The following is a 17,999-nucleotide window of genomic DNA, read 5'->3' as shown; positions in this document are numbered from 1 at the left end:
TCTTCCTCTTCTTTCTTTCCTTTTATCTTCTCTTTCCCTTTCCCTTTCCCTTCTCTCTCTTTCTTATTTATTTTGTTGGTGGGGGGGAGGTAAAGGCCCTTTGCCCCCGTTTCCTTCTTTTATTCTTCTTCCTCTTCTTTCTTTCCTTTTATCTTCTCTTTCCCTTTCCCTTTCCCTTCTCTCTCTCTTATTTAATTTTTTGGCGGGGGGGAGGATCGAGGCAAGAGCCCTTCGCCCCCGTTTCCCTCTTTTCTTCTTCCTCTTCTTTCTTTCCTTTTATATTTTCTTTCCCTTTTCCTTTCCCTTCTCTCTCTCTCTTATTTATTTTTTGGCGGGGGGGGGGCGGGGGGTGAGGAGGAGGCAAGAGCCTTTCGCCGCCCCCCCCCCCCCGTTTCCCTCTTTTCTTCTTTCTTTCTTTTTATCTTCCCTTTCCCTTTCCCTTTTTTCCCTCTCTCTGTCTCCCCCATCAACAAAGTAATAACGAAAGAGACCACTCTGTAATCAAGACCATTCCATTTTATTTAATACATTTTCGATATACTTAAATTGGCAACTATTACCTTCTGTCCCAGATCCTCATTTTAAACGACTGATGCGAAAGACTAGTCGACGCACCCTTTCGAGAAAAGCCCCCCCCCCCCCCGCTTTTATCGAAAGGGTGTGTTGAAACGGTACTCCGCTCTCAACGCATCCTTTCAAGAAAAGTCCCCCCCCCCCTCCCCTCTTTTATCGAATGGGTGCGTTGAGCACACCACACCGCACCGCACCGCACCCTTTCGATGAAAGCCCTAATTAAGATCCGTGTAATGAAGGCATTGTTTTTCCAAGTAGGAACTCTATGGCTGCGAGACATGGGCATTAGGAAAGGCAGACAGGGGAGCCATATCTGCCTTGGAAATGTGGTGTTGGAGGAAGCTATTACTTGGGATATCATGAAGAGGGTAACCCGACACATGCTCCGCCGACGATTGCTCCGCCGACATTTACTCCGCAAAACGCGACAATTGCTCCGCGACATTTGCTCCGCGACATTTGCTCCGACGTCAAATGCTCCGCCGACAGTTGCTCCGCCGACAGTTGCTCCGCCGACAGTTGCTCCGCCGACAATTGCTCCGCCGACAGATGCTCCGCCGACAATTGCTCCGCCGACAATTGCTCCGCCGACAATTGCTCCGCCGTCAATTGCTCCGCAAAACGCGACAATTGCTCCGCCGACATTTGCTCCGCCGACATTTGCTCCGCCTGAAGCGACACTTGCTCCGCCGACATTTGCTCCGCCGACAATTGCTCCGCCGACAATTGCTCCGCCTGAAGCGACAATTGCTCCGCCGACATTTGCTCCGCCGACAATTGCTCCGCCTGAAGCGACAATTTTTCCGCCGACATTTGCTCCGCCTGAAGCGACAATTGCTCCGCCGACATTTGCTCCGCCGACAATTGCTCCGCCGACAATTGCTCCGCCTGAAGCGACAATTGCTCCGCCGACATTTGCTCCGCCGACATTTGCTCCACCGACATTTGCTCCGCCGACAATTGCTCCGCCGACAATTGCTCCGCCTGAAGCGACAATTGCTCCGCCGACATTTGCTCCGACGACATTTGCTCCGCCCAAAACTGTCCCATAAACTACAAATGCTACTAGTACTACGACAAATGCTTCGCCGACAATAATTATTTTCTTTACACCTATTTTTTTCGTTTCTTTTTTTCTTCTTCATTTTCTGAATGCATTTCTTGAAATAATGTAGATGAAATGAAATGAATGAATGTTGATGAAGTGGGAGGAAAAAGGAGTTACCTAAAAGTCATTTCGAATATACTGAAATAACTTTCCATCTATCACTGTACGTCCCATATAATGTATACTAAACACTCATTACATGTCGTGGGAAGTTTTTAAAAAAAAGTAGAGCAGCAAGCCACATTCCCCAATACGCGCATACCTCCTAGTTAATTTCAAGTAGCTCATCAATATGTAATACCTGAAATTACCTCGATCAATGCATCTTACTAGGTAAAGCATTATACAATGTAATAGGTCATCATGGAAGTTTAGAAAATAAGTAAGGGGGATTTACCAAGTGTTGATCTTTTTAAGAGTTTTATAAAGAAACAAAAAGATATTGAATATTTCTCAGCGAAAAAAAGGAACAAGCTTGTTTCGCATTTTAAGAAATGGCGATTTGACTTATGATACTCATGTTGATTTAACTTTTATTCCTGTGCCCCCTCACTCCCCTTTATGCACTGGAGTTCAAACTATGATTTATATGTGTACAGTGTATTTTTTTTTACTATAATGTTTTTTTTTTATAACTTTCTTGTCCTTTCATTATTGTTAGTTGTTCTTATACATATTGGTTTTTTTGTTCGTCTAATTATTACCAATGACTTGTAAATATGTAATTTTTATATGATTGAAAATTTAATAAACACACAAATATAAAAAAAAAGTTTAGAAAATAAGGGCACTTATATACGTAAGGAAGAGAACCCATTCAGACGGGAAAATGAGATGGCAGCCTTTCTGCTTATTCACATTTATACAAATCATTTTGTTGCAGTTTGATGTTAGTTCTTCATGATAAGCCAATTGCTCTTCTTCCAGTGGCTTCGTGAGTCCCTTAAATTATTTAGTGAAAACAAAGTACTCGAATGAAACGGAGTGTTTTGCACACTAACATATATATATATATATATATTAAAGCTACATACACTTAACTAAAGGAAAGAAACCTTTAGAAAATGGACTGGATATTATTGAAAATATTATTCTAAACAAGAATGTACTACATGATTGTATTACTTTACGTTTCAATTTCACGAGAGAAATAGAACTCGAGAGGGGGAGCAGAGAAGAAGTGATGGAAATGAAAGAAGACTAATAGCATGAGAGGAAAGAAAAGAGCAAAGAAGACAAGAAAACGGTGTAAACAGGAAAAGGAGGAGCATGGGAGAGAGAGAAAGAGAGAGAGAGAGAGAGAGAGAGATGGCCTTGAGCTTTGGATCAGCTAATGAGTAATACATGAAACAACTTTTGAGCGGAGTAATTATCTTTCGCCGGAGAACTTGCGTAAGGAGCTATAATTTTATTTTTTATTTTTTTAAATCAAACATTATGGGGAATAGCAAAAAACGGTTGTCTTTTTTGCTCTTTTCTTTCCTCTCATGTTATTAGTCTTCTTTCATTGAGGTAATTTCAGGTCTTACATATTCAGATGAGCTGTTTGAAATTAACAAGGAGGTATGCGCGTATTGGGGAATGTGGCTTGCTGCTCTACTTTAAAAAAAAAAAAACTTCCCATGACATGTAATGAGTCTTTAGTGTACATTATGGGGGACGTACAGTGATAGATGGAAAGTTATTTCAGTATATTCGAAATGACTTCTAGGTAACTGCTTTTTCCTCCCACATTATCAACATTCATTCATTTCATTTCATTTACATAATGTCATGAAATGCATTCAAAAAATGAAGAAAAAAAAGAAAGAAACAAAAACAACCCGTGAAAAAAAAATATTGTCGGCGAAGCATTATTTTGTCGTAGTACTAGTAGCATTTGTATTTAATGGGACACTTTTTGGGCGGAGCAAATGTCGTCGGAGCAAATGTCACCGGAGCAAGTGTCGCTTCATGCGGAGCAAATGTCGTCGGAGCAATTGTCGGCGGAGCAAATGTCACCGGAGCAATTGTCGCTTCAGGCGGAGCAATTGTCGGCGGAGCAATTGTCGACGGAGCAATTGTCGGCGGAGCAATTGTCGGCGGAGCAAATGTCGTCGGAGCAATTGTCGGCGGAGCATATGTCACCGGAGCAATTGTCGCTTCAGGCGGAGCAATTGACGGCGGAGCAAATGTCGGCGGAGCAAATGTCGGCGGAGCAAATGTCGGCGGAGCAAGTGTCGCTTCAGGCGGAGCAAATGTCGGCGGAGCAATTGTCGCGTTTTGCGGAGCAATTGACGGCGGAGCAATTGTCGGCGGAGCAATTGTCGGAGGAGCAATTGTCGGCGGAGCATCTGTCGGCGGAGCAATTGTCGGCGGAGCAACTGTCGGCGGAGCAACTGTCGGCGGAGCACCTGTCGGCGGAGCATTTGACGTCGGAGCAAATGTCGCGGAGCAAATGTCGCGGAGCAATTATCGCGTTTTGCGGAGTAAATGTCGGCGGAGCAATCGTCGGCGGAGCATGTGTCATGGAACCCATGAAGAGATTACATCACCAATGGACACAATTAATGTCCATCATCGGAGATCAACCGCCACTTGCTACCAGGATTGACAAGTACAAGCTACAATAGTTTGGTCACGTTAGCAGAAGATCAAGAGACAACCTTGACAAATTATCATTTAAGGTATATTTGAAGGAACACGTAACGAAGGAAGACTTAAAGGGAGGCTTTACTACTGCAGCTAGAAGGGATTAGACCACCCAGAGAGCCATCGAGGTCACTGTGACAGGTGGCTATCTCATTAACTCAGCTCTCATTTAACATAAGAAAAAGAGGATCATGGGGGACCAACAGGCACCGATTTGGGAAGTTTTCTATATAGAGGGAGCAAGTAGCTACAAGTAGGACAGTGTGCCTTTAAGCTCAGATGGAGTGACGACCCTAGGGAAATTACTAGCCACCCTCTAAATACTAAATACTCTACCGGATTGCAGGAGACAGATGCCGATCGAAAGGTCTCATCAAACGGGTCACAAGGGTGAGCCATGATCTATATGACAACGACGACGACGAACAGTGAGAGATAGTTTCTTGGAGGGCAGCAGTGACGCGGGACTCAGTTGGAAGACTCTTGATCCGTTATGACCTCTAGATACTCTTGGATCTGTCAAACACCAAGCAAACATCATCAAATTTTCATTCACAGTAGAGCACAACCATCAATGGCTGTACCAGGTTGTTCCAGTGTCTCATGCCTGGCTGACATCTCAACTTTTGTCAAATTCTATAAGTCCGCCTTTGACATGGGAGTGCTCGTTTCCAGAATCATCAAAGAGTGCTGTTGGGACTGGTGAAAGCTCTTATGATAAAATGTCCTTGACATTGACCTCTCTATAACTTGCCTGCAGTCCTATTACTCTGGAGTAGATCAACTTTTCATAGACTTTCGTACCCCAACATTAACTTCTCCATGGCTGCCATGGTTTGAACTTTCTTTGAAATTGTGTCATAGAATCCACCATGTAATTTCTTTTGAAACTCATGCATCTGTCTAGTACAGATGTCAACTGCTTTATCCACATTCACTGACGTTGGAGCAATGCTGGTCTAAATAAAGCCTATCAATGGAATAATAATGTGTGCCGTAAAACCACTTCTCACCGATTTGATGAAAATGAATTCTTTCATAGCCATTTTTGTTTCTTGACATAATAGGTGTAGGGAATTGGAGACCGTAGGGAATTGGAGACCACCAAGCCTGAACCAATCACTGTCGGTCCGTGTTGGCTCCAATATTGCTATAGCGCCATTGTGTGGCCTTTAGCAAAACTACTGCATATATCCAATTCATTTCGAAGACTACACTGCGTTCTCTCTCCGAGAAAATTGACCATCGTAAAATGTTGCTCTGGTATAAAAACACAATTTTCACAGAATCAGTGTATGCAGATATTTAGGGGTGGCTCTTAAAAATTAGTTTTGAAAGGAAGTTTATGAGGTGTGCCAACCATCACAGAAAATTATGGCCATCGTGTGTTGTGAATGGGTGCTGCAATGCACATTATGAATGGTGTCTGATCAGAAATGTGTGTAGGCAATGGGGAACACCAGGTCCAAGATGGGGGCCTACTTTCCCCCAGTTGTCCATTTCATGTTGAAAGGCACTATCATGAAACATGTTTGGTTGTTCGTGTCACCATTCTAATTTGAATGCATTTCATTTTAAGAAGTTGTTTCTATGCTGTGAGTTTGAGTAATGTAAAAGTCACATTGCCAGAACATTATTCTGAAAGTATTTAAACATAATTTAAAGCACCTTTATAACTGTAAACAAAAAACTACAGAAATATTTTGGGCCACATTGTTTTAAAATCGTTTCAAAATTACAGTAAGTTCATTGGCTGCATGTATCTCTTTCAAAAAGTGTTTGAAGTAACTATAACAATCCCATTTTCATTCAAATTGTATTCAAAATGTCTTGATTTGTAACTGTCCCTTATTACCTCCATATATAGGTAATGAGAGACCTTTGGTGATGACGTCATTAATCATTAATTGTTATCTTATTAATCAGTTACATCATGACCACAATTTTGTTACCAAATAAAGAGAAAAAATAGTACTGAAGAGAATACAAAACTGTCTGTATGTGTAACATTGTTCAAGTTTATGTAAATTATGCAAATGTGCGTAAGGGTCTTCAATTCCTCATACCTACCCTATCTAAATTTGGACCAAACAAGATGAAAGATGAATGCAGCACAACTGCAATTGTTGCCCCCAAAAAAGCATTTAATATGATTTCGACGTGACATAGATTTAAGAAATTGGCATTTGGCTGGCACACATATTTTATTCAAATTAATGTTTATAGAGGGCGCTATTTCAAAATATGCAAATAAGCTGGTCATCTATGGCCATGCAACATCACAAAACATTTTTTTAGTGATGGTCCTAGAGGGATACAGACATTTGGCTGCCCAAAATTATAGAAAAAATCCTTATTATATATTTATTATTCATTTTTAAAGGAAATTCATGTACTTTGGCGGCCATTTTGTATGACGTCATATATCTTAAATTGCTCAAGGCTGACAGCGTGTCAGCAATTGGATTCTTGAAATAGAAGCTTTAGGCAATCAAAATCCATTGGAAAAAAAAACTATAGACCCTAAAACAAGGTTAGGCCAATAATCTGGATTTGGCTGCCGGACTAGCATATTTGTATTTTTAAAAGATGTCAGATTTGAGGATTTATGACGATTTTCCGAGAAACCATTCAACAGGCCATAACATTCCACAAAGACTGAATTTTAGATTTACAAAAAGTTTGGTGACCCTAGTATAGTTGTGGCTATACCTTGAGTGTAAACAACAAATCGATTCAATGAGTGAAACACATGAGGGTATTCCATTTTTTGTAGGGGAGTTTTATAAATTGAGGTGCATTTTCACCACGCAAAATAACAGTGCAAGTCAATGGACGATCAGCGGGCCATGTCACACATGGCTGAAAAGACAATATTCTATTAAATAATTTAACATATTTCCCACATGCCTATAACAATGAAACTACGCAGAATTGTAGTTAAAGGTATGCTTGGAATATATGTGAAATAAAAATTTAAAAATATTGTTTAGTTTTTTAAAAATAAATTTACAAAAAATGCTATTTCTATCAACTGACTACTGTTGTGTGTGTGCGTGTGTGTGCGTGGGGCAGACTGTGTGCACAGGCAGTGTGATCACCTTAAGAAACAATCGTATTTCAATATATTAATTACACAATTTTTCTTCTCTTTTTTTTTCAGATGATTTCGGGATATCCGTTCCACCTTTAGTAGACTACTTAAAGACCATTTTAAGGGAATATAGTGACGGTCAGATCATAAAGGTAAACCATTCACTACTTTCCTAGTTATAATGGGATTCATCGAAGGATCATTAAAATACTCAAAATTTCTGGAAAATAAGCATAGTTCCTCTTATGAAATTTGGAGCATTGTCGCCCCGGCTGCACTGCTGTTCATTGTTATGGTAGAAATAGGGTACAGATACTTAAAAACTAGATATGGCATTTGTGATGACCACAAAAGGGCACAATTTGTAAGCGGCAGTGGAAATACAGGTAAAAAGAGGCACTTATCAAAGAGCAATTATTTGAAAAAGCAAAAGTAACTAATCAAGGCACGAACCAAAGGTCAAAAGGGGCATTTAGAAGAAGGGGGAATGGGCACTTATAAGAAAGTAAAATGGGGCACTTATCGGTAGTTGAAAGGGGCACATATTATAAATGAAAGAGGCACGTGTCAAAGTAAACAGGGCACTTTTTATACTCAGAAAGGGGCACTCAGAGAGTAAAAGGGGCACTTATTACAGGGAGAAAGATGCACTTATTGCAAGGGGAATATGAAAGATGAAGGGATACGTATTGCAAAGAGAAACTGAGCACGTTTCAAAGTGAAAGGGGGCACTTATCAGAGGTAAAAAGAGGCACATCTCACACCTGCTAAGGGGCAATCACCACAGGTGAAAAGGGGCACTTATAAGAAAGAGAAAGGGGGCATTTATTAGGAAGGGAATAGGGTACCTGTCAGAATCGATACGGGGCATTTATCAGAGGTAAAACGGGACACTAATGACAAAAGGTAAGGGGCACTTATTAGAAAGAAAAATGGCATTTATCTAAAGTTTTAAAAAGGTGCACTTTGGGAGGTACTTGAGACAGTATTATTAGGGCACTGTACCCCCTTGTCCATCCCACGCCTCCCAGAGCACCACCTCTCATATGGAGAATAAATGGTAGGGAGCTTCTACTTTTTATTAATAATTTGCAAGACCTAAACCTTGTTTAGTGTATTGAATAACATTTACTGGCGATGTACTAATTAGTGCAGCTGTCTTGGCGTTATAGACTTTGACCTACTACAAAGATTTTTTTTATTTTTAAAGTACGAGTCAGTTATGTTCTTAACTTCTTACATAGGCCGATCCCAGAGAAGAATGGGGTAAGAATGGTAGTAACCATTAATTTGAGGTTCGAAACATAAATAGAACAAGTTTTGTGTACATGGTCATAGATTTTTTTTTAAAGAGCCCTAGTAAAATGACGCTGCTTTGCCTTTGCAGGAGCTTGTTCAGAACGCCGAGGATGCCGGCGCAGATACTGTCAAATTCCTGTATGACGTACGGCACCACGGGAACGAGACGCTGTACCTAGATTCCCTAGCACCTTACCAAGGTCCAGCCCTCTACTCCTTCAACAATGCCAAGTTCAAGAAAGCCGACTGGGATGGGATCCAGACACCTGCCCGCAGCAAGAAGAAAACGGATCGCCTGAAGGTTGGACGTTTCGGCATTGGATTCAATTCCGTGTACCACATAACAGGTGAGAACGATACCAATAGATACATAGATTAAAAAATGGAAGCACACAACATTTCAAGGGAAATGTCTTGATACTCTGGAGTTGTTTCCCGGCGCCTAAACATTCCTCCAAAACATACACACAAACAAAAAAATTGAGGGGGGGGGGGTATGCGCCTGGATTGTGTTATATACTTTTATATACTTTTTTAGCATTGCAAGCATTATTGTTTTATTATTTTTATACTTATTAATTATCACCCTTTCGATTACTTTTCAGATTTACCGAGCATCATGAGCGACCAAAAGCTGGCATTCATTGATCCATTAGAGGAACATTTTTTTGACAAGCGTGGTAGAGTCAAAACTGGATGGCAATTTGGTCTCGGATCCGACAGCGACATATTCTCGGAGAACGAAGACCAGTTTCAACCGTACCACAACATATTTCCCGGTGTCACAGGAGGAATTTCGACGGGATATTTCGACGGCACGTTGTTTAGATTTCCTCTGCGGCATGCCGCAAATAGTTTAAGTGACAAAATATACAGCGATGAAGGCACAATAAGCGAGCTCCTCCTGGCTTTTCGAGCCGATGCTGATGTTGCTATGCTGTTTTTGCGCTCTTTGAATAACATCGAGGTGTTAAAGAGGCCATTCGGTCTGCAAGAGCCATCACTAATTGTACGAGTTCGAAGGGAACACGATCCAGAAACACATCCACCGGGAAAGGAATTTTCTTCACGTCTAGAAACTTACTGCTCTGACGTCAGTGGGCGCCGAGGGCCGATCAAGTTGAATGATTGTGTGACATTCACTACCGAAACACTGGAGGCATCCAAGGCACAACGCTGGATTGTTAGTCATCATATCGCGGGTGATAGCATGTCTCCAGAGCTTTCCGATTTGGCCAAGAAGCAAAGTCATCTCCCGTGGGCAGCTGTTGCTGTTCCCGTGAGTTCTTCAGAACCAAGAAATGTAGCAGGTGAAGCAGAGAATAACAACATTGGTAGAGCATTCTGCTTTCTTCCCCTGCCACCTGGTGAGGAGAGTCGGACGGGTTTACCAGTTCATGTGCATGGATTCTTTGCTGTCAATAGCGATCGCCGCGGGATCAAGTGGCCCGGACCTGACCAAACGGACTCTCCAGCACAATGGAACCAACTTCTTGTGAGAGAACTTATTCCACTTGTATATGTCGACGCGATCAAATACGCCATTAGTATTCACACTTCCCAGGACAGCGTGACCGCCCATTGCATCTATCGATCATGGCCAGATCATGAAGAGGTTCGTGGAAACTGGGACATTCTCTTGGAACCCTTCTACAACGCTCTCTTCCATGAAACTATCATACATAGCGACAACAATGGGTGGATGAACATCGCCGACGTCCATTTCAACGAATTGAATGTGGATGAAGATATGGAAAAGGTCATCCTCAAGTGCTTCAACATCAAAGGCATTGCATACGCAAGGGTTCCCAATGTGTGCAGACAGGCCATCAGGAAGTTCTACAAAGATCAGATATCCACTGTTTCTGCTTCCAGCCTTTGCCGTTGCCTCCGTGAAGATCCTGCGATTTTGACCAAGCTCAATGCTGATGAGAAGCTTCTGGTTCTTGAGTTCATCTTGCGGGAGGACGCCAGACAAGATCTGGAAGGATTATGTCTTCTTCCTCTCGATGACGGAAGCTTCCACTTCTTCTCGAGTTCTGATGAAAAGAAAGTGTACATACCAACCACCGAGTTCCATCGACAGCTTATACCAGGATTATATCATCAATTCATCAGAACGGTACCAGAGGACAAGCCGCTTCATCAACTCCTGTCCAGTATCGGTGTGTTTTGGTTTTCATTATCTTATCCTCTAACCGAATTACCTAGGGTAGAGATGATTGAAAGTGACCTTATTTAAGAAAAAATCATAGATTGTTATTTACAGCCTGAATCATTATATTAATTTCGTTCTATTTATCCTGTAGAAACTGCCATGCTTCTTTAATATTTTTTTCAAAAGAGTTTAATCACCAAAGTAATATCTGTTTTTTGATTTACTAGATTTATATCAATTGCATCACAGAGATTAACATTTGGGACTCTATTAATCAATGTATTTACTTAGGTCAAGTTGAACTTATTCCGCTTTTGAAATTAGACAAAATATTTCGACGGAATATGCATAGCCTGTATTCTTATATTTGATATTTGATTCTTATATTTTCCTACTATTTGAAAGTGATGCCAAATTTGACCTCGTGAGAATATTTTCATTACCTTTTGTGACAGTTTATCGAATTTCTTTAACAAAACAACCATATAATTGACACATAGCGATTAGAGAAACGATTAACTTTTGTGTAAATTAAATAACGATTGTAAGTTGTCTTTATTTCATATGCAGATGGGCGTTATCAGCTAAAAGCATTAACCCTTGATGCAGTAGCAAAGCTCTTGAAGACCAGTTTGAAAACTCGGATAGACGATCAAGGGACCTGGGTACAAGACACAGAAGAGCCTTCTCTAAATGCATGGCTTGAAGATGTCTGGTCAATGCTGTACAGAGAGAGTTCAAGTAAGTTACTTCTCTTTGAAGGTATCCATCTTGTACCATTGTTTGAGGCCGATGGTGAAGCTAGAAGACTACTACCACTGTGCCCAAAGTCGGCAATTATCCAGAGAAGTCACCAAACATCTGACGGTTATCTCACATTGACCAATGATCTGGCAAACATTCTCAAACAGATTGGAGTGACAGTCACAAACTGTCCTGATTATGTTCTCCGCCATCCAGCTATCATGCGTGACGAATATATCAAGATGCCAACATCAGAAGGGGTAGTTAAATGCCTTCTGCTTTCAGATGTTGAACTACTTTTCCAGAGATTCCATTCCTTCTCCACCATCGATAGAGAGGTTCTCGTAGAATATCTTGCACAGGCAAAACTCTCCCATGATGGTAAGAAACTTCTAAGTTGCCTACCACTATTTGAAAGAGTCGATGGAACCGGAAGTTCAAACAAACCTTTAGTCGCCATTGAACAATGCGAAGGGTACATGGAATGTTGCCAAGACGATATTCCTGCTCCACTGAAGTTGACGGGGCTCTTGATCGATGGAAGAACACAATCTAAATGTCTGCTACAGAAGTTAGAAGTCTGTCCATTATCGAAATATCAGGTGATAATGAAAATCTTGGAAGAAATTCAAAAGGGGCAATTGTACACAAAGCAAGACAAACAACTTGTCTTGCAGTGGATAATGGAGCACTGGGAAGATATCAAAGTCAACTGCAAGTCCAGCGTAGACATTTTGCGTCATATGGAATTCATCCCCAACAACAATAATTCTTTATTGTCTCCCTGTGAACTCCTTGATCCAAGTGATCCATTGCTTGACGAACTGTTTGCCTCTCAAGGATTATTTCCAGGCGCACCATTTGATTCACCTCAGTTCATAGTAGCTTTCAAACAGCTTGGCATGCGTGGACCAAGTGAAGTTACTTCATCCGAGTTGATTACATGTGTTGAGATGGTTGATGAATCTCAAAGCCCAGAAAAGGCTCGAACGCTACTAGAGCTCCTCACAAGTAACCAAAGCCTTCTCGAAAGATCTGTCATTGATCATATGAAACAGAAGCAATGCATTCCTTGCAGACAGTCTCCTCCAGAGTATTACCCCTCAGTTATTGAGTGGTATGGTAATCTTTCTACGAGACTGTCAACTCCCCACGAAATTCTGAGAGAAAAGAAGCTAGCTGTACTGACATGTGGAGCCTCTAAATGCTTTACTTCCCAGGAGGATGAGAGTCGTTTCTCTACAGTCTACACAAAGATTGGAATGAATATCCCATCTCCAATAATTTCGGACGTCATGACACAGTTAGAACACTGTGTCAGGTATGCAGAAGACAGAACTGGGGAAGATGTTACTGATATAGTACCAATGCTTAAGGAGATCTATTCATTTCTGATGGAAGCGTGGCGCCAGGACAAGAACACCAAGAACCTCATCCTCAATCGAGCTAAAGTTTGTATCTGGAATGGAAGTGGCTTTTCGGAACCAAGCAAAATGTGTGTAGTAGAACCTCCGTTTCATCTAGCTCCTTACATGGCATCTATTCCGCCATCTACTAATGCATTTGCAGACTTGTTTGAAGCGCTAGGAGTTGAAAAAAACATGGCGGCAAACTCCAATGCTCTGGTTGACATACTGCATGAGATCAAGAAAAGATGTGACGATTCAGAAACTGATGCGGCCTTCCAACAAGGACAGCGCCAACTTGTACTGCAGATCCTTCACCATCTACGTGCCGAAGAAGAGCTCTCAGAAGAAGCTGTGTTACGATTAGTCGTTCCATCGCAAAAAGGAGAATGTCATCTCATTCCAGTTGATGAGAGCGCATACGTGGACAGAGAGTGGTTGAGACAAAGCAACGACAATGAGGAGATGGATGACGATGAAGACTTTACTTTGATTCATTCAGATATCTCAATGGACCTTGCAATATTCCTTCATGTCCGACCTGTCAGTCGACTTCTTCTAGACCCAGAAGAATTGCCCGTTTTTACACAAGCTGGGCAGCATGAACCATTGACTACTCGCCTGTGGAATATTCTCAAGAACAACTATGTGGACACCGCCATCGTAAGTGAAATGATACAGAATGCGGAAGATGCAGGAGCTCAGGAAGTCCGCTTTCTCATTGACATGAGAAGTAACGAAAATGCAAACCAGAAACTATTCGATCCTGAAATGAAGTCTTGTCAGGGACCAGCTCTTTGGGTATACAACGATGCTGTATTCACAGACCAAGATTTTGAAAATATTCTCCGTCTTGGAGGGCGTACCAAGGAAAAGGACGCTGAAAAGATTGGGAAGTTTGGGACTGGTTTCAACTCGGTGTACCGCATAACTGATGTTCCAAGCTTTGTTAGTAGGGACTACATGCAGTTTTTCGACCCTCATACCACACATCTCAGAAGCGTTCTCCCGAACAAGAGTCAACCCGGTGTTCGTCTCAAATTGAATAGCTCCAAACCACTCCGGAGATTCCCAGATCAGTTCAAGCCATTCAAGGGAGTGTTTGGGCTCGATTTCAGTGGAGGAAATGAGCCATTCAATTACAACGGAACACTCTTTAGACTGCCCCTTCGTTCTAAAGAAGCTGCACAGAAAAGCCAAATATGCAAGGAGAGCTACGATGGGGAGAAACTGATCAACCTGATGCAGAAAATGTGGGAATCATCACAAAACCTCCTGGTGTTCACCAAACAGGTAAAGAAGGTTTCCCTGTTCTACCTTTCTGAGAATTCTAGCGATCCTACCAGGGCTGAGGAGTTACTCACCATTCAGAAGACCGTGCGATCTCCGAGGATGAAGGACGATACTACCGTCATTTCAACTGAATCAATCCACTGCACAATGACTGCAAAGGGAAATGAAATGATGTTACAGAAACAAGAAGTTAGTGGAGACTTGAACATAGTCAAAGTGATATGCAAGACTTCAGAACAGGCAGCATCTCTTGCGAAATCTCCGGATGGCAAAGAGTGTGGACTTTCACCTGAAGGTGCGGTTGCCTTTCCTTTTCATAGACCACCAATGTCTAGATTTGAGAAGCAGATCTACTGCTTTCTTCCCCTCTCAATTCCCAGCTTGTTCCCGGTACATATCAACGGATCTTTCGCTGTGAAAGAGGATCGGCGGAGTCTTCACATGCCAGTGCCCGATGGAAGGTTGATATCTGAGAAATGGAATCACATACTTCTTACAGATGTGATATGCAGAGCGTACGTTGCACTCTTGTCTGACAGTGAGTTTATTCAACAAGTGAAGGACACATACGGCTCAGATATGTCTCCTGAAAAGTTGTGGCCGGATATTGATGACGTACCAAAGAATTCACAATGTTCTGCACTGTTTGACGCTTTCTACAAAGCAATGGTACATGGGTTTGATGGCCATGAACCATCATTGTTCTGGAAAGATGGCAAATCGCATCAGTTCACGAATGTTGTGTTCCTTAGTGAAGAAGTTCAGAAAGAGACATCAGTCAGTGATGTGGTAACGATGGTACTACGCGACCATCTCCCCTCAAAGGAAGTGATGTCATTGACCGAGAAAACTTGGAGAGCCCTAAGGAGAGTACAGCTGATAAACGAAGTTCTCAAGAGAACTTATGATTTCAACAGGTTCTTCAATGAAATCTTTCTACCACACATCAGTCAGATGCCAGACAACATCAGAAATCAACTGGTTTTATTTGCACTCAATAACAGTGAAGACACACTACAGCAGAAACTAAAAGATGTGGAATGCATACCAGTAGAGGGAGGATCTGAACTGCGGAAACCTTGTGATCTAGTACACCCGAAAGGCAAAGCTGCACCTTTGTACTCGGAGTCTGATAAGGTTTTCCCTCTGAGAGAAAAATTCAATGGCACCAACACATTGGCTTCACTTTGTAAGCTAGGAATGGTGAAAGACTGTCTTGATGAGGATATTTTCGTCGAGCGATGCGAGACTGTTCACATTCTGCATTTAAGCTGTATGGAAGTAGCTCAAACGAGATGCCATGCTGTACTGAAGTATCTGTCGGAGATGTTGAGGAGTGAATGGAATGGGAAGAAAAACCTCGGAGAAAGCCTTGCGAGTATCCCATTCTTGCCTATCTTGTATGAAGAAAACAGAGATCCAGCTCTACCATGGGTGGAAACAGACTGTGCTTATGCATCTGCTAACGATGTGTACTCTCATTCTAAAAGATATTTGGTAAGCAGCACATCAAACGTTGTGGATGAATCAGGAGTGTGGAAGCTTCCAAGGAAAGTCGAGCACTATCTTGGTCTTGTAGATAAATATCCCTCTGTTCAAGGTGTACTCAAGCAGTTCTCGAACTTTCGTAGTCACTACGAAAGGAATAAGGAATCCATTTCTGATAATCGGTTACAAATGATAAGCGAAGCAGTCTACGAGCGTGTTGAAATTGCTTGTAAAGAAAATAGTCCAGACATCTCCAACGAAGATCTTCAGAATCAATCATTCTTCCTTGTAGATCACAAGTTTGTAGTGGCCTCTAAGGTTGCCGATGGAGGTAGAGATCTTCCACCGTATCTATTTAAAGCTTCCCAGTTCCTGAAACAATATCCCATTCTTCTGGAACGTGCAGCATTAAAGAGGGAATTTGATGCCGGAGACTATCAAGGTGTTCTCCAATCTATACACAAGGATAGCAATGGGAAACCTTTAGATGATGAGGTCTTGGAGGTTGCTATCCTAGCTGCCGATCGACTTGCTAGTTTCCTCAAAGATGATGATGATGAGAGACGGTCTCCAGATGCATTTCTCCCAGATGAGCACAAATGCATGAGGCCTGTATCAGATCTCTGCTACAGTGACGTTGACTGGTTTGAATACGACGAAGTCAAACTCCATAAGTGTCACATGAGAATCAGTTTTATGCTTGCAAAGAAGCTGAAAGTGAAGGATGTTCGACAACAGATGCTCCGGTTATACGATATGGATTTCCCAGGGGAAGAGTTTGGCCAACATGAGAAACTTACAACCCGTATCAAGCGGATTCTCGATTCATACCCATCTGATGAAACAATTCTGAAAGAACTTCTTCAGAATGCAGACGATGCCGGAGCAACTGAAATCCATTTTGTCTACGATCCTCGCTCACATAATGGAAAGAAACTTCTAGGAGATAGCATGAAAGCTTTGCAGGGTCCTGCTCTTTGTGTCTTCAACAACCAATCTTTTACAGATGAAGATATTCGTGGTATACAGAATCTTGGAGAAGGTAGCAAAGCTGATCATATGGGAAAAATAGGCCGTTATGGGGTCGGTTTCAATACGGTGTATCAACTTACGGATTGCCCAAGTTTCATCTCCAAAGGTGAACGATTATGCATGTTTGACCCTCTGCTGAAGTATATTCCGGGAGCAACATATACCAAGCCGGGTCGACTGCTAAGAGTGAATAGCAGTGTGCGTTCTGCGTATCCAGATACCTTTCAATGCTACTTGGAAGACATTCTTGGAGACGGAGAAGAGGACTTCACAGTTTTTCGTTTTCCATTGCGGGAGGAAGCTTCAACACTCAGTGAAAACGTATGGCGACCAAAGGAGATTCGGAAGCTACTACACGACTTTGAGAATGCTGCATTTGAGAGTCTTTTGTTTCTGAAAAACATCACTAAAATCAGCATCTCAGAGCTAACGAGCTCGGGAGTTATTGGCTCTACTCATGCTATCAAAGCAGAGATTACCCCAACTGAATGTGCCAAGAAAAATGATTTCCTGCGCAAAGTTCAAGATATCAGTAGCGCAGAACAGGATGGCGGTACCTGGCAAACCGAACCAGCAGAAGTCATATACCAGATGAAATTGAGAGGAAAAGGAAGAGATGAGGATTGGGTGATATGTCAGCAAGTAGGAAGTGCAGACACGGTAGAAGAAAAGATAATGCGGAAACGTAAACTACTTCCAGTGGGGGCTGTTGCTGCCCGTCTGACAGATAAAAAAGAAAGACTCAAAGGAAGGGCTTACTGCTTCTTACCCCTTCCCATTGCAACGGGACTACCAGTTCACGTGCACGGATACTTCGCCTTAGACCATGAGAGTAGAAGACACTTGTGGGAAGGTAGCGAAACAGATGAACAAACATCGTGGAACTTTCACATCATCCAGAAAGTTATTGCACCGGCTTATGTGAAGTTGCTTTTGTGGATACAGGAATTCTTTGTCAGTAAATATGAATGGTCAGGAACGATGTCATGTAAACAGAAAGCTCACACTTTGAAACTCCTTCAGAAATACCACACCTTCTTTCCTATCAACAGCGACAAAGGGCCGTACTGGAAAGCGCTTGTAGCCACTGTATACGAAATTGTTGCCTCGAAATCTCTGATGCTATTTCCTTCTCTATACAGAAAAGATGATGACAACAACGACTTTTTCCTA

General features: G+C 42.0%; 1 protein-coding gene across 1 annotated transcript; it reads left to right on the top strand.

Annotated features, from left to right (window-relative positions):
- The first annotated feature begins 851 nt into the window (after positions 1-851).
- On the top strand, positions 852-12,835 carry LOC105444675 (sacsin-like). The gene is made up of 6 exons (XM_030984988.1): positions 852-941; positions 8,794-9,052; positions 9,311-10,870; positions 11,434-11,988; positions 12,460-12,618; positions 12,828-12,835. Exons 1-6 carry the CDS (start codon positions 852-854, stop codon positions 12,833-12,835), a joined length of 2,631 nt encoding a protein of 876 aa, XP_030840848.1.
- Positions 12,836-17,999: the final 5,164 nt, after the last annotated feature.

The sequence above is a fragment of the Strongylocentrotus purpuratus genome, unplaced genomic scaffold, assembly GCF_000002235.5.
Source record: "Strongylocentrotus purpuratus isolate Spur 01 unplaced genomic scaffold, Spur_5.0 spur5_scaffold_14, whole genome shotgun sequence".
NCBI classification, from domain to species: domain Eukaryota; kingdom Metazoa; phylum Echinodermata; class Echinoidea; order Camarodonta; family Strongylocentrotidae; genus Strongylocentrotus; species Strongylocentrotus purpuratus.
This window is presented reverse-complemented; position numbering and strand designations above follow the sequence as displayed.